At 47.0% G+C, this 17,755-nt stretch overlaps 2 protein-coding genes across 2 annotated transcripts in view; both read left to right on the top strand.

Annotated features, from left to right (window-relative positions):
- Positions 1 to 17,755, top strand: part of LOC117042205 (oocyte zinc finger protein XlCOF6-like) — a gene marked incomplete at its 3' end in the record, with an annotated part of 67,856 nt that overhangs the window by 33,391 nt on the left and 16,710 nt on the right. The window lies entirely within an intron of this gene.
- Positions 1 to 17,755, top strand: part of LOC117042994 — a 54,109-nt gene that overhangs the window by 22,179 nt on the left and 14,175 nt on the right. Inside the window, 1 exon segment of the mRNA XM_033142616.1 lies at positions 14,354 to 17,148. Coding sequence (XP_032998507.1) covers positions 14,354 to 17,148 — 2,795 coding nt within the window.

The raw sequence follows: 17,755 nt of genomic DNA, 5'->3' as shown, positions 1-17,755 counted from the left end.
GCACTCCTCCTGCAGACACTTAACTCCCTTCGCCTCTCTGCCCTGAGCCTCTGTAGCTCAGGAGAGGCTGGTGGGTTACTGGACCCAGGGGATGCCTCAGCTTCCTCTGCAGAGGCTGGGAGTGGAGCACCTGCAGGCAATGGGTCCTCCCTCCCATCAGGAGCCAGAGCAGACTCTGCTGATGCCTGCACCTGGGGATCCAGCACAGGTGGGGATCCTTCAGGCTCAAGCCCTGGCCCCGGCTCAGCTGGTTCTGGAGGCGGGGAATCCTGTGCAGGCTGGGATCCCTCAGGTTCAGCATCAGAGTCTGACTCCCAGGCCATCACAAAGGCGGTTTCACCAGCCCACGAGCCGTTCGCCAACCAAGCTGTCCGCTCAGCAAGCCCCCCGTGCATGGCGCCAGAATTTGCTTCTGCGCATGTCCAGACGCAGAAAATCGCTTCTGCGCAGGCACGATCTTCGGCGTCTGGGCATGCGCAGAAGTGATTTCCAGCGCCACGGCATGCTCAGAAGCGATTTCCGGCATTGCGCTGTGCATTTCCAGCTCACGGGCACTCCGTGGGGCTGATCCGGCCCATGGCCTGATAACCTTGCCGACGCCTGGGATAGACATTCAGTTGTAGTGGAAGTCTTAAAAACCATCAAAAGACTGAGAGGTAAGAGCTGTAAGAGTGGATACTCTACTGGCCATCAATTAACTCAAAAAAGAGAAATGTTTTAGAAGGAGGGTGGAATCTGCTTTGGTTATTGTGAAACGCTTTTTAGAGTGTAGAACCTGTTTCTCTCCAAGTTGACACTTTCTTTCACATCAGTAACAGGAAATCAATCTTAAATGCATGCAGCGTATGTGAGCTTTTGTTGTTTGTATGTAATGTTGTCTAGACATGTATTTAAAGTAATGAAGGTAACATTTCACAATAGTAAGCATAATATAATATTTAATCTAATGTTAAAAGGGAGGAGGAGTGTGTGAGCAGGAGCGTAGCAAGGGGTGGCGTAGGGGGCTGGCCGACCCAGGTTCCATAATGGAGGGGGTGTCAAATTATCAAGGAACAATTACTGCCCTACTAGGGCAGTTCATAAAAAACCTTTTTGAAAATGCCTGCTCCAAAGGTCTTGTCTTACTATACTAGAGATTATATAGCTATATATGAAATTTCATGCATATCGGTTAATATCTTGACCCTCCTCCACCAAAATAGCTGTTTACTTGGCTGTTTTCCTATGTCGTGAAGGCTGAAATTTCAGTTCAGTGGAGCACTTACTGTTCCCAACCCTAACTCTGTGGAAAGCCATCTAATTAGACTTTAATTTGATTCTGAGATGTTTTTAGGACGGAATTTAATTATTGTTTGATTTTATACGAATGTTATGTATATGATGTTAGCCACCCTGAGCCTGACTTCAGCCGGGGAGGGCGGGATATAAATAAAAGTTTTTTATTATTATTACTTTTTATTATTCCTGTGTAAGAAAATATGAAATAACATAAAACCATTTTTGCAGGGGGGGAATCAATTGGGGGGGGGGTGACAAGAAACTTTCCGCACTGGGTACCACCTCACCTTCCTATGCCTCGGGGGGGGGGGTGACAAAAAATGTTTTTGCCCCCGGGTACCAATTTACCTTGCTGCTCCCCTGTGTGTGAGTCTGGAGTATTGCTTCTGAATGAGGATGGACTGAGAGTGAGCTGGTTTTGGTGCTTGCTGGAGGGAGTTGGGAATGTTTGTATCTGGGGATGGAGAGTTGCACAAATTGGAGCTGAGACTGGGGTGTCGCTTTGGATACAGAGTTAGATTAATATTGTAGCAACAGCAGCATAACCCCCCCCCCGATATAATTGCAATAATGGAACCATGAAGACACAGAAAGACTGAAAGCACCTACTTATATGCCCAAGGCAGTCTTGAAACCCTCATCTATTCTTTTGATTGTGCATAGATATATTTGGTGGCAGGAGAAATAAAAGGGGCATTTAGTGGCATAACCAGGAAAGGCTCTGTTCCCAGCTGCACGTCTTGCATGAGGAGGGAAGGGGGCACAGGGAAGAAGGGGCCGTTCCAGAGCATCTCAAAGCAATGTGCGGGGGGGGGCACAGTGACACAAGTGTGTGTAGAATGCTGTCCCCAAAAAGGACACAGGGGAGAAACAATATGGATGAGTATAATGTGGAAGGAGGTTCAGGCCGGTCCCCAACCGAGATTGCTAAGGGTCAACTTCCTCCAAATCCACCAGCAGGAGCCACCTCTGGGCCCTGAGGGTGGGAAGCCTCCCTCCACCTTGGCAACTGGACATGCTCCTAGGAAGCCCTCCTGCCAGCAGATCACAATGGGTATTATTGAAGGGCTTCTGGTTTGCTTCTGATCTGAATGGCGGTGTGATCTGTGTTATCTTAACAAAGGCAACCGTTTTGTGGCTGTTGTCCAACCTGTTGCTGCATGTGCCCCAATCCATAAAACAGTGTTGGGGAGGCTGTGTCTAAGTCCACACCTTTCTTTTTTGGTGGGGAGGACATAGTTGTCCCCAGGTGACTGCTCAGAGTCCCTGTAGGGCTGCTTTGGGAGGGAGGGAAGCACTCTTCTCTGGTTCCTCTCAGGCAGCAAATGTCTTCTGCTCCCCCCTCCCTCAAGGCTGCCTCCATCTCTGCGCTGCAAAAAGGGAAGAGCCCTTCTAAAACGGAGCTTTTCCTCTTTCTTTTCCCCCTTTGCAAAAAAGCTGCAAAACTTTTAGTTCACCCTCAAAAAAACAGGGTTTTTCTCTTTGTAAAAAAAGTTGCTAAACTTTTAGCTGATCCTCAAAAAAACGGCTTTCAAAGGAGAAAAACCAGGGAAAAAAATTTCTGGGTTTCCTCTGAAAATGAGGTGCGCCCTTTGGTCCGGTGCGCCCTATGGTCCGGTGCGCCCTATGGAGTGAAAAATGCGGTATTAGAAAAAATACAGGAATTTGGGCAGGTATCACATTTTAAATTGAATAAAAATAAGACTAAACTCTTAGTAAATAATGTTTCAGAGGAAGACAAAAAGGAGATGCAGCATAAGACATGTGCGTGTGTTAAATATTTGGGAATATGGTTGACAGCTAAGAATATTAATGTATTTCAAGATAACTGAAAAATTATGTAAACAAAATTCCTTCCAGTAGCACCTTAGAGACCAAATAAGTTTGTTATTGGTATGAGCTTTCGTGTGCATGCACACTTCTTCAGATAACACTGAAACAGAAATCATCAGACCCCTAAAAAGGTAAAGGGACCCCTGACCATTAGGTCCAGTCGTGTCCGACTCTGCGGTTGCGGCGCTCATCTCATGCTACTGGCCGAGGGAACCACCGTACAGCTTCTGGGTCATGTGGCCAGCATGACAAAGCCGCTTCTGGCGAACCAGAGCAGCACATGGAAATGCCGTTTACCTTCCCACCGGAGCAGTACCTATTTATCTACTTGTACTTTGACATGCTTTCGAACTGCTAGGTGGGCAGGAGCAGGGACCGAGCAACGGGCGCTCACCCTGCTGCCGGGATTTGAACCACCAACCTTCTGATCAGCAAGCCCTAGGCTCTGTGGTTTAACCCACAGCGCCACCCGTGTCACCACCAGACCCTTATTTGGACAGAAATAAAAAGGATTTTAGAAATTTGCAGAAGGATGAATTTATCATTATATCTCAAGATTTATCTGGAGAGGGAAGAAACCAAGAATAAAACATAAATTACTAATAAATGTCAAAGATAGAGGAGGTTTCTCTCTACCAGATTTAAGATTATATTATGAAGCATCTTGCATTTGCTGAATCCAGGATTGGATAACTTTAAAATATGTAGATTTGTTAGATTTGGAAGGTCATGATAAAAGTTTGGGAGAAATACAAAGACTTCGTAGAACAGAAAACACCATGGTGGCTCAACATCATTGAAAAAAATGAACATAAGGACAAGCTGGCCGACATATAGAGCTGTTAACAGAAATGGGTAATCAATTTAAAGGTTTTGAAGATGTTGGAGAAAACGAAACAGGCTGTTACAATATTTTCAATTAAATGAAACTTTTAAAAATGATAAAAAGAAAGGATTTAGTTATGATGTATCAAAGTTTCAGAGAGAAATAGTAGAAGATAGTACAAAATTACGGTCAAAAACGTACAATCTGCTTTTGGAGTAGGACACCAAAGAGGAATAGGACAAATGTGTTATGATAAAATGGGCAAAACATCTGGAACATAATAGACAGGAAAGGCTTTGAAAGATAGATACGAAATTTACTGCATGTACTTTGCTGAAAGAGAATTATATGAAAATGATGTACCAGTGGTACCTAACACCAGTCAAATTAGCAAAAATATATAGAACAAGATCTAGTAAGTGTTGAAAATGTAAAGAAACAGAGGGTACGTTTTATCATATGTGGTGGAAATGTAAAGTTGTCAAAATAAATTGGGAAATGATTAAGAATGAATTGGAAAAAATGTTTAAAGTAACCTTTGTTTAAAAACCAAAAGCCTTTTTATTAGGTATTATAGGACGGAAGGTTCCAAAAGACCAGAATATATTGATGGCTGCCTGGATACTGTTAGCCCAAAGATGGAAAGAGGAAGAAGTCCCAACCAAAGAAGATTGGCAAACCAAGTTAATGGATTATGCTGAAATGGCGAAACTAACTGGAAAGCTCAGAAATCAAGAAGATAAGAAATTTAAAAAAGAATGGGAAATGTTAATTATATATTTGCAAAAGTATTGTAAACAGTTTGATATATTGGCAGGATTTTAAGAACACGTGTAATGGTAGAGATAGTATAGAAAATTTGCCGCGGGGGGGGGGGGGGAGAACTTGGAGTAGAAATGTTATGCAGTTGAAAAGGAAATCTAAAGAACCAGGGGAGGGGCAGGGAGGGAAGTCACGGGATTCGGAGAATCCTATGTTATGGATTTGATATTGTTTTTTTGTGTGTTTTTCTTTTTTTGTTATTGTTATTGTTTTTACTTTTGTTACTCTTGTAGAAAATTGAATAAAAATATTATAAAAAAATAAAGAAAAACTTTTATCTAAAATGTACAACTGCACAAGGAAGTCATGGAGGAGAATTACTCAACAAATACCTCCGTGATGATGATGATGATGATGGCATTAAGATTGTGTCAAAGTTATCCTTTTTTTGGAGATGCATTTGATTAGACACCAATGGAATGTGAGGCGTTCTGATAGATAAAGCAATGGTCCATATGTTATTAATCCAAGTCTCTATTGTTTGTGAACAGAGAGCAAATTAATTCTTTAGATTGAAGCCTAGAATATGGGGTCAAATATTGTTATATTAAGGCAAAGGCTGAAGGAGGGCGGATAGATGGTTGAGTGATTTTAGGGGTCAGATAAAAAACTTTCCCCCAGAAGGTGTGGACCACGGTACACTCCCACCAAACGTGAAAATAGGAATCCGAGACCGTCTGCATGCAAAGCAACTACTCTACCACTGAGCTGCACTCCCCCCACCCCATAACTTTCTCCATCAGCTCCCTCTTTTTACAAATGGTTTTGTTGTTGTTGTTCAGTCGTGTCCGACTCCTTGTGACCCCATGGACCAGAGCATGCCAGGCACACTTATCTTTCACTGCCTCCCGCAGCATCTCATCCTCTGTCGTCCCCTTCTCCTTGTGCCCTCCATCTTTCCCAACATCAGGGTCTTTTCTAGGGAGTCTACTCTTCTCATGAGGTGGCCAAAGTACTGGAGCCTCAACTTCAGGATCTGCCCTTCTAGTGAGCACTCAGGGCTCATTTCTTTGTTGTTGTTGTTGTTCAGTCGTTCAGTCGTGTCCGACTCTTCGTGACCCCATGGACCAGAGCACGCCAGGCACGCCTATCCTTCACTGCCTCTCGCAGTTTGGCCAAACTCATGTTAGTAGCTTCGAGAACACTGTCCAACCATCTCATCCTCTGTCGTCCCCTTCTCCTTGTGCCCTCCATCCTTCCCAACATCAGGGTCTTTCCCAGGGAGTCTTCTCTTCTCATGAGGTGGCCAAAGTACTGGAGCCTCAACTTCAGGATCTGTCCTTTTAGTGAGCACTCAGGCCTCATTTCTTTAAGGATGGATAAGTTTGATCTTTTTGCAATCCATGGGACTCTCAAGAGTCTCCTCCAGCACCATAATTCAAAAGCATCAATTCTTCGGCGATCAGCCTTCTTGATGGTCCAGCTCTCACTTCCATACATTACTACTGGGAAAACCATAGCTTTAACTATAGGGACCTTTGTCGGCAAGGTGATGTCTCTGCTTTTTAAGATGCTGTCTAGGTTTGTCATTGCTTTCCTCCCAAGAAGCAGGCGTCTTCTAATTTCGTGACTGCTGTCCCCATATTAAAAGACGCCTGCTTCTTGGGAGGAAAGCAATGTAATGACAAGGGACCAGCCTTTAGGGTTGTCTTAAGTTCCTGCTCTAAACCCCTTTCCCGGGAAGAGGCTTTTCAGAAATTGGGGGGTGTGGGGGGGGTCGTCTTTCGCTGGCGCTGCCAGGAATTAAACGCACGAAATTCTCACTAAATAAATGGGAATATAGAGCTTGCTGGCTGGGAATTTCTGTTTGCAGGGAGGGGGGGGATCTCCTCTCTCTCCCCCTCCCTCTGGGTCAATGAGCTCCGCTTCCTAGAGAGGCAGGAATTTTTTTTTTCTTTTTTTTTTTGGGGGGGGGAGACTATTTGGAGGGGAGGGGTCTCCACCCACATTCCAGGAAGAGAAGCGGACTTGGAGAAGAGGAGAAAGAGGTGTCGCATATTGGGGGGTTATTTGGAGTTGGGGGTGGGAGAAGGATTTGCTTTCCCTCTTCCTGAATCCACAAACAGGGCGGCTGGGAAAGGAGGCGGGAGGATTGGGGGGGGGAGGGAAAGGAAAGCAGGGAGGGGCTCCGTCCTTTAACTGTAGGGATCGGGGCGGGGGGGGGGGGCTGGATGCAGGCAAAGACTGGAGGAATTAAAGAAATGTCTCCGCCCGCAAAGATTTTGATGTTGTTTTCTAAAGCCCCCCCCTCCGAAATCTGCCGCTGAAGCCCCTGCCTCAATGGGGCGGAGATCGGGAGGGCAAGCAGGGGAGAGGAAGTGGAAGCAGCTGGAGAACAGAGTCACGTCTGGATTGGGAGAGAGGGAGGAGATTTCGAGTTGGGGGGGGTGAGAGATGGACAATGGCAAGGGAAATCGGGAGCTTCCGTAGTAAGAAAGAGGCTAAGGAAGGGGGAGCCCCCCCCCCAGCTCCCCTTTCAGAAATCCTAGTCTGGGAGGCTGAGGTTGCTTTGGCACAAAGGGAAGAGCCTTGTTGGGTTTCCCATGTTGGGGGGGTGCAATTGGGGAGGGTTTGCTGTGCTGCTTTTGTTCCCCAATACTGGAGGAAAGAGGTGCATTTTCAATTTCCTGAAGCATGAAAAAGCACCTCATCAGTTTTCCTCCTGCTTGGCATGGGAAATGGGCCCAGGGGTGGCAGGATTTGAAGCTGATCAAGGTCTAAGGAGCCATTTTAAAAGCTTCAAGGCAAAGCCTGGAGGAATTAAAGAAATGCCCCCTCCCCAGCTGGAATTGAAGGAAAGAGGGGGGAAGGAGATGAATCTCTCCCCCCTGCGCAGATTTTGATGCTGTTTCTTTCCAAGAAGAGGGTTCTCCATATATCCTCTTGGGACTTTGTCGGAAGGAGATTCAAAGCACCCAGGGGTGGGAGATCTGGCCTGCCTTGCAGGATTGGCCCAGCGCAGAGGTGCTGAGGGACTTTCTCTGCCGGTGCTGCCAGCCTCACTCCTGCCTGGCCTTGTCCCCATCCAGGTTGCCAGGAGGGCTTTATAATACTGTAGGTGATCCAAAGCCCACCACCTGGGCAATACTCACACAAGAACCCTGCAAGGTGAGCCAGGATGAGAGCCTGATTCATGTTTAGAACAGGGGTGGACACCATTATCCAGCCTGAGGGCCACATTCGCTCCTGAGCAGCCTTCCAGGGGCCACTTTCCATTGATGGGCAGGGCCAGAGGACAGAGTTGGTGGAGCTATGGAGCTGACTCTGAGCTTTGCCCAGGAGCTTCCTGCCTTCCAGGGATTTTTTCCAGCCACACAAAAGCCCCCCCAGGAGGCAGCGGAGAAGCTTTGGAAAGAGGGTGTGGCACTGGGGAAATTCTTGGGGAAGAGAGAGATGACTTGAGGGCCAATTCAGCCCCTGGGTCTGAGGTTTCCCCACCCTGCAGTTTGGTTGCTGGGCTTACACCAGGGAGACCCAGTCTCCCATCCCCATGCTCAGGAGGGATGCCCTGTGGCCAGTTTGGACCCCCTGATTATTTCTCCTCCTGTCCTTCCTCACAGTGTAAGGAAGATTAAAGGGTACACACATGAACACAAACACACAGGTTCCTAAGAGGAAGGACTAGGGGGCCATAAGCCACTGAACTTCATATTTCTGTCCCCTAAACTACAATCTATGTTAGTACATTTGTTGTTGTTGTTGTTGTTCAGTTGTTCAGTCATGTCCGACTCTTCGTGACCCCATGGACCAGAGCATGCCAGGCACACCTATCCTCCACTGCCTCCCGCAGTTTGGCCAAACTCATGTTAGTAGTTTCGAGAACACTGTCCAACCATCTCATCCTCTGTCGTCCCCTTCTCCTTGTGCCCTCCATCTTTCCCAACATCAGGGTCTTTTCCAGAGAGTCTTCTCTTCTCATGAGGTGGCCAAAGTACTGGAGCCTCAACTTCAGGATCTGTCCTTCCAGTGAGCACTCAGGGCTGATTTCTTTAAGGATGGATAAGTTTGATCTTTTTGCAGTCCATGGGACTCTCAAAAGTCTCCTCCAGCACCATAATTCAAATGTTATGTTATGTTAGTGCATAGAGGGCTGGTTGCTGCTGCCCAGGAGGACCCCCCTGCCTGAGTGCCTGAGGGCCCCGTTCCTGCCACTCACCACCTGGCCCAGGGCGAGGCCTGGTAGGGCCTCAAAAGGACTGCTGCTGCCTCTGCTTTGCTGCTGGTTGCTGCTGCCCAGGAGGACCCCCCTGCCTGAGTGCCTGAGTGCTGCTGCTGTCCAGCTCTTTTTTAAATGTTTTTTTTCTTTTTTTTTTTCTTAAATGTTTTAAAATGTTTCTATTATTATTATTATTTCTTTTCATCTTTTTAAGTTTTCTTGTTGTGGGGGTGGGATAGATGTTTAGTGGGGTTTTGAGTTTTGTATAATTTTGGTTACTTGTAATTTTTATAGTTTTTGGTTTGTATTGTTGTGTTTTGTTTTCTGTTTTTATATCGGTTTAATTTTGTTCTTAAGGGGTGGGGTCAGGGCTGCCTGGGAGGGGGTCCCGGCCAACAAAATGGCTGGGGCAGGTTCCACAGGGTGGGATGCACTGGGACAACCGATCTCAGTGATCACGGGCAGGAGGAGGAGTTACGCTAAGACCAGACCATGTCATTGCCGAGGAGGCAGGTTTAGTCGTTGTTTGAGGACTATCCCTGCCTCCGGGTCTGGTCCTGACCGGACGGATACTGGAATCAACAAGGGATACCCACATGACCTGAAGATGCTGCTGTGCAATGCCAGGTCAATGTTGAATAAAACCACTGCCATCCATGACTTGATTGTGGATGGTGGACTTGACCTGGCATGTGTAACAGAGACTTGGTTGGACGAGGCAGATGGGCCTGTCCTTGCCGCTGCTTGTCCACCAGGTTTCTCTTACGCACAGCAACCCAGGCCTTGTGGGCGGGGAGGGGGGGTTGCAGTGATTTTTAGGAAGTCATTAGTTTGCACCAGGCGTCCTATTGGGAAGACCCAGTTCTCTGAGTGCATGTTCTGGAAGTTGGGCAATAGGGGCAGTACAGGATTCCTTTTGGTGTACTGACCTCCCCGCTGCACCAAGGATTCCCTGCCCGAGCTGCTTCAGGTCGTGGCGGATGTTCTCCTGGAGTCACCTAGTTTGGTCGTCCTAGGGGATTTTAACATCCATGCCGACACGACCTTACAAGGGGCCGCTCGGGACTTCGTGGAAAGCATGGCCTCCATGGGGCTGACCCTGAATAAGTCTGGTCCAACTCATAGCCGAGGACATGCCTTAGACCTGGTATTCACCTCTATGGATGTTGGTGATCTGACATTAAAAAAAGTGAAACTAAAGAAGTGCCATGGTCAGATCACTTCCTGGTGCAACTGGACTTCTCCGCAACCCTTCCCCTCTGCAGGGAGGTGGGACCAATTCGGATGGTCCGCCCCCGCCACTTAATGGATCCAAATGGTTTCCAGAGAGTGGTAGGGGATACTTTATCCCATGTTGATGGCCTTTCAGCCGATTCCCTGGTGGCCCGCTGGAATGTGGAGCTAACCAGGGCTATTGACTGTTTGGCTCCGAAGCGCCCTCTCCGGTTGCATGGAGCCCGGACAGCCCCGTGGTTTTCCCCGGAGCTGAGGGCGATGAAACAATCGTTGAGACGGCTAGAGTGCCGGTGGCAGAAAACCCATTCTGAATCCGACCGAACACAGGTTAGAGCTCAACGGCGAGCCTACCAAGTGGCGATAGCGACGGCGAAGAAGACTTTCTTCACCGCCTCTATTGCATCTGCGGAAAATAGCAGCAGGAGACTCTTTCAGGTGGTTCGGAATCTATCGGAGCCACCTTCGTCATCGGGGCCTGGTAGGGACCCCAAGATCTCCTGCAATGCGTTTGCAAAGTTTTTTGCAGATAAAATCGCTCAGATTCGGAAAGAGATAGACTCCACCGTGGGAGCAGGGCCAGGGCGGGAGAGTGCCAGAGTCCTGTCTAGTCCAGTTGCGTGGGATCAATGTCAGTCTGTTACCTCCGAGGATGTGGACAGGCTGCTTGGACGAGTGAAACCAACCACCTGTCTCCTTGATCCTTGCCCATCCTGGCTTATAAAAGCTAGCTGGGAGGGGCTGGGCGATGGGCTGCGCGGGGTTGTGAATGCTTCCCTCTGTGAGGGAGCCTTCCCAGCCCCGCTGAAAGAGGCGGTCATTAAACCGCTTCTTAAAAAAACATCTTTAGACCCAGCCAATATGGCCAACTATCGCCCAGTCTCAAATCTACCATTCTTGGGCAAGGTGATTGAGCGGGTGGTTGCTGAACAACTCCAGGCACGCCTGGAAGAAGCGGACCATTTGGATCCCTTCCAATCGGGATTCAGGCCTCACCATGGGACTGAAACCGCCTTGGTCGCGCTGGTCGATGATCTCCGGCGGGCTAGGGACAAAGGTGAGAGCTGTTTCCTAGTTCTGCTGGATCTCTCAGCGGCCTTTGACACCATCGACCATAACATCCTTCTAGACCGGCTAGAGGGGTTGGGAGCTGGAGGCACTGTTATACAGTGGTTCCGCTCCTTCCTCCTGGGCCGTGTTCAGAAAGTGGTGGTGGGGGATGAGTGTTCAGACCCCTGGGCTCTCACTTGTGGGGTGCCTCAGGGTTCTGTCCTCTCCCCCATGCTTTTTAATATCTATATGAAGCCGCTGGGAGAGATCATCAGGGGGTTTGGGCTGGGTGTTGATCAGTATGCGGATGATACCCAGCTCTACCTCTCTTTCAAATCAGAACCAGTGAAGGCCGTGAAGGTCCTGTGTGAGTGCCTGGAGGCGGTTGGAGGATGGATGGCGGCTAACAGATTGAGGTTGAATCCTGACAAGACAGAAGTACTGTTTTTGGGGGACAGGAGGAGGGCAGGTGTGGAGGATTCCCTGGTCCTGAATGGGGTAACTGTGCCCCTGAAGGACCAGGTGCGCAGCCTGGGAGTCATTTTGGACTCACAGCTGTCCATGGAAGCGCAGGTTAATTCTGTATCCAGGGCAGCTGTCTACCAGCTCCACCTGGTACGCAGGCTGAGACCCTACCTGCCCGCTGACTGTCTCACCAAAGTGGTGCATGCTCTGGTTATCTCCCGCTTGGACTACTGCAATGCGCTCTATGTGGGGCTGCCTTTGAAGGTGACCCGGAAACTGCAATTAATCCAAAATGCGGCAGGTAGACTGGTGACTGGGAGTGGCCGCCGAGACCACATAACACCGGTCCTGAGAGATCTGCATTGGCTCCCAGTACGTTTCCGAGCACAATTCAAAGTGTTGGTGCTGACCTTTAAAGCCCTAAACGGCCTCGGTCCTGTATACCTGAAGGAGCGTCTCCACCCCCATCATTCAGCCCGGACACTGAGATCCAGCGCCGAGGGCCTTCTGTCGGTTCCCTAACTGCGAGAAGCAAAACTACAGGGAACCAGGCAGAGGGCCTTCTCGGTAGTGGCGCCCGCCCTGTGGAACGCCCTCCCATCACAGGTCAGGGAAATAAACAACTACCTGACATTCAGAAAAAACCTGAAGGCAGCCCTTTTTAGGGAAGTTTTTAATGTTTGATATTTTTGTATTTGGTTTCTGTTGGAAGCCGCCCAGAGTGTCTGGGGAAATCCAGCCAGATGGGCAGGGTACAAATAATAAATATTATTAATATTATTATTATTATTATTATTATTATTATTATTATTATTAGAGTGCTCTAAATATTTCCATCTGATCAGCTTGGATGCGGCTTCTGCACCCTGGTGCCCTACAGATATTGCTTTTCTTCCAACGGCAAATTCTGCCCATAATTTAGGAGTTTGTCTTATTTTCTTTATTCTAAAAGTATCAAAGGGTCAGAAACTAGTTTCCTGGATGGCTGTTCAAAGGAAAGGAAAAGCGAGGTCTGCAGAGGTACTGACCGTAATGCTTTTTGCGAAGCTTCATTAAGAGTTTGGGAGTTGAACCTGAATGTCCCCTAAAGACAGGCAGCTTATAGTATTGTAAAGTTCCTGTAGAAAGGATTACATCCTTCCAGTTCTCTGCTTTTGTAATTAGAATGTATGTGTATTAGTTTATTTGTATTGATATTTGTGATTTGTAACAGGTATGCTATCTGTGTAAATGTATCCCACCCTAATTAAATCCATCTTTCTGTGAACCACCCTGAGACTTCTGGGTATAGGACGGTATATAAATTCAATTAATAATAATAATAATAATAATAATAACAATAATTTCTTCATTGTTTTCCTTAAAGAGCTGCTCCCTGCATTGAGGTGCACCGTGGCAACAGCTAAGAGAGTCCCAGAAGTGGCCCAGTTTACGCCTCCTCTTCCTCTGAATCGCCTATAGGCAGAACAATGGCCTCTCATACACCCTCTGAACAGTCTCTTCTTATCACTGGAGTGGAAAGAAGAGCCAGTCAGCTTCCTCAGGTAGCAAAAGAGCAACGGGAGCAGGGAGGAGGGAAGAGGCACAGATGGGACCACCCAGCCTCCCTCTGTGTTGAGTGGAGATGATGGGGATCTAAGAGAAGCTCAGTCTTCTTCTTCTTCTTCTTCTTCTTCTTCTTCTTCTTCTTCTTCTTCTTCTTCTTCTTCTTCTTCTTCTTCCTCTTCTTCTTCCAGGCCCTCTTGACCTTTGAGGAGGTGGCTGTGTTTGAGGTCAGGCCTGCGGAGGATTGGAGTTGGGGGGGGGAGCTGGGAACTACCACGCAGCATTGAAAAAGTGCAAGAAAAAAATCATGAGGGTAAAATAATGAACGCTGTAACACCCAATCAGAAACAGACCAATCGCAGAACACAATCGCCAGCCACCAGCAAAAAAAAAAAAAAAAACAGTTCCGGATGCCTGCAGTAGCATGGGGAGGAGCGGGAGCACAAATGGAAAAAACAACAAAACCACAGTGCTGAGTGCGAGTGCCAGCAGTGAGGGTTCCATGTGCCCACTGTGCACGCGTGCCGTGGGTTCGCCACCGCTGCTCTAGGGCTCAGTGTTATTTGGGGGATTGGTTTAACTGGATCTTAAGGGCTCTTGAGAAAATTCCCAGGGATTATGATTGGTATCCAGACCATAACACTATAAATCCAAGGTGCCCACGCTCAGCAGGGGGTCGAGGATTATTGTGCAGAGTATTAAGAACTTCATGATGAACTTAGGACCCTGATGAATAGTGAGCAGGTTCAGGGACATAGAGCAGCTCCCTTTCCTGTGAGAAACCACTTTTTATAAAAAGTAAACCCCACAGTTCTACCGTATCCTGCGATAATGTTGGTTCATTAACGATTATTAAGGGTTATGAAAGGCTGATGATGCATTACCATTATTTAACATTTTTCCTTTGCCTTTCCTAAAAATTTGGAACAAATGAGGGACGAGAGCATGTATGAGATGATTGATGTGTGTAATATTCCTCTGTTCTCTTCCTAGAAAACAAATATGATTTTCTCCTCGTTCCCCTGGTCGAAAGAAGACAATGGAGAAGACAGTCAAAATTCTGGTGGGCCATGTTCAATAGGAATGACGAAGAAACCATTTAAATACATGGAGTGTGAAAAGAGAGCGGATAAACAATTTCAAAGCATGGAGTGTGGAAAGAGCTTCACTGACAGAGGAACACTTAGAAAACATCAACAAACTCACACAGGAGAGAAACCATTTAAATGTATTGAGTGTGGAAAGAGCTTCAGTCACCGTGGAAGGCTTAGAATTCATCAACGGACTCACACAGGGGAGAAACCATTTAAATGCATGGAGTGTGGAAAGAGCTTCAGTCAGAATGGACACCTTAGAATTCATCAACGGACTCACACGGGGGAGAAACCATTTAAATGCATGGAGTGTGGAAAGAGCTTCATTCACAGTGGAAGGCTTAGAAAACATCAACAAACTCACACAGGAGAGAAACCATTTAAATGTACTGAGTGTGGAAAGAGCTTCACTGAGAGAGGAAAACTTGCAATTCATCAACGGACTCACACGGGGGAGAAACCATTTAAATGCATGGAGTGTGGAAAGAGCTTCACTGAGAGTGGAACACTTAGAATTCATCAACGGACTCACACGGGGGAGAAACCATTTAAATGCATGGATTGTGGAAAGAGCTTCATTCACAGTGGAAAACTTAGAATTCATCAATGGACTCACACGGGGGAGAAACCATTTAAATGTACTGAGTGTGGAAAGAGCTTCACTGAGAGAGGAAAACTTGTAATTCATCAACGGACTCACACGGGGGAGAAACCATTTAAATGCATGGAGTGTGGAAAGAGCTTCATTCACAGTGGAACACTTAGAAAACATCAACAAACTCACACAGGAGAGAAACCATTTAAATGTACTGAGTGTGGAAAGAGCTTCACTGAGAGAGGAAAACTTGCAATTCATCAACGGACTCACACGGGGGAGAAACCATTTAAATGCATGGAGTGTGGAAAGAGCTTCACTGAGAGTGGAACACTTAGAATTCATCAATGGACTCACATGGGGGAGAAACCATTTAAATGCATGGAGTGTGGAAAGAGCTTCATTCACAGTGGAACATTAAGAAAACATCAACGGACTCACAGGCGGGAGAAACCATTTAAATGCATGGAGTGTGGAAAGAGCTACAGTCAGAGTGGATACCTTAGAATTCATCAACGGACTCACACGGGGGAGAAACCATTTAAATGCATGGAGTGTGGAAATAGCTTCACTGAGAGTGGAACACTTAGAATTCATCAACGGACTCACACCGGGGAGAAACCATTTAAATGCATGGAGTGTGGAAAGAGCTACAGTCAGAAAGGAAACCTTAGAATTCATCAACGGACTCACACGGGGGAGAAACCATTTAAATGCATGGAGTGTGGAAAGAGCTTCATTCACAGTGGAACACTTAGAAAACATCAACAAACTCACACAGGAGAGAAACCATTTAAAAGTACTGAGTGTGGAAAGAGCTTCACTGAGAGAGGAAAACTTGCAATTCATCAACAGACTCACACGGGGGAGAAACCATTTAAATGCATGGAGTGTGGAAAGAGCTTCATTCACAGTGGAACACTTAGAAAACATCAACAAACTCACACAGGAGAGAAACCATTTAAATGTACTGAGTGTGGAAAGAGCTTCACTGAGAGAGGAAAACTTGCAATTCATCAACGGACTCACACGGGGGAGAAACCATTTAAATGCATGGAGTGTGGAAAGAGCTTCACTGAGAGTGGAACATTTAGAATTCATCAACGGACTCACACGGGGGAGAAACCATTTAAATGCATGGAGTGTGGAAAGAGCTTTAGTCACAGTGGAAAACTTAGAATTCATCAACGGACTCACACGGGGGAGAAACCATTTAAATGTACTGAGTGTGGAAAGAGCTTCACTGAGAGAGGAAAACTTGCAATTCATCAACGGACTCACACGGGGGAGAAACCATTTAAATGCATGGAGTGTGGAAAGAGCTTCATTCACAGTGGAACACTTAGAAAACATCAACAAACTCACACAGGAGAGAAACCATTTAAATGTACTGAGTGTGGAAAGAGCTTCACTGAGAGAGGAAAACTTGCAATTCATCAACGGACTCACACGGGGGAGAAACCATTTGAATGCATGGAGTGTGGAAAGAGCTTCACTGAGAGTGGAACACTTAGAATTCATCAATGGACTCACATGGGGGAGAAACCATTTAAATGCATGGAGTGTGGAAAGAGCTTCACTGCGAGTGGAACACTTAGAATTCATCAACGGACTCACAGGGGGGAGAAACCATTTAAATGCATGGAGTGTGGAAAGAGCTTCACTGCGAGTGGAACACTTAGAATTCATCAACGGACTCACAGGGGGGAGAAACCATTTAAATGCATGGAGTGTGGAAAGAGCTTCACTGAGAGTGGAACACTTAGAATTCATCAACGGACTCACACAGGGGAGAAACCATTTAAATGCATGGAGTGTGGAAAGAGCTACAGTCGGAATGGACACCTTAGAATTCATCAACGGACTCACACAGGGGAGAAACCATTTAAATGCATGGAGTGTGGAAAGAGCTACAGTCAGAAAGGAAACCTTAGAATTCATCAACGGACTCACACAGGGGAGAAACCATTTAAATGCATGGAGTGTGGAAAGAGCTACAGTCAGAATGGACACCTTAGAATTCATCAACGGACTCACAGAGGGGAGAAACCATTTAAATGCATGGAGTGTGGAAAGTGCTTTTGTCGGAGTGGAGACCTTAGAATTCATCAACGGACTCACACAGGGGAGAAACCATTTAAATGCATGGAATGTGGAAAGCACTTCACTTATAGTGGAACACTTAGAATTCATCAACGGACTCACACGGGGGAGAAACCATTTAAATGCATGGAGTGTGGAAAGTGCTTTTGTCGGAGTGGAGAACTTAGAATTCATCAACGGTATCACACGGGGGAGAAACCATTTAAATGCATGGAGTGTGGAAAAAGCTTCCCTAAGAGTGCAACACTTAGAATTCATCAACGGACTCACACGGGGGAGAAACCATTTAAATGCATGGAGTGTGGAAAGAGCTTCATTCAAAGTGGAACATTAAGAAAACATCAACAGACTCACACAAGGGAGAAAGCATTTCAATGCATGGAAAGAGCTTCAGTCGGAGTGGACGTCTTACAAAACATCAACAAACTTATACAGGGGAAAAACCATATAAGTGCTAGGGAAGTGGATAGAGTAGAGGTCAGCAACCTCTGACCCATGGGCCGGATGCGGCCCACGAAGGCGGTTTTACCAGTCCACGAGCCGTTCGCCAACCAAGCCGTCCGCTCCGCAAGCGCCCTGTGCATGGTGCCGGAAATTGTGTCTGCGCATGTCCAGACGCAGAAAATCGCTTCTGTGCAGGCACGATTTTCGGCGTCTGGGCATGCACAGAAGTGGTTTCCGGCGCCACGGCATGCTCAGAAGCGATTTCTGGCATTGCACTGTGCATGTCCAGCTCACAGACACTCCGTGGGCTT

This window comes from Lacerta agilis, chromosome 2 (assembly GCF_009819535.1).
Source record: "Lacerta agilis isolate rLacAgi1 chromosome 2, rLacAgi1.pri, whole genome shotgun sequence".
NCBI lineage: Eukaryota > Metazoa > Chordata > Lepidosauria > Squamata > Lacertidae > Lacerta > Lacerta agilis.
The sequence above is the reverse complement of the archived record's forward strand: the minus strand, read 5'-3'. Positions and strand labels throughout refer to the sequence as shown.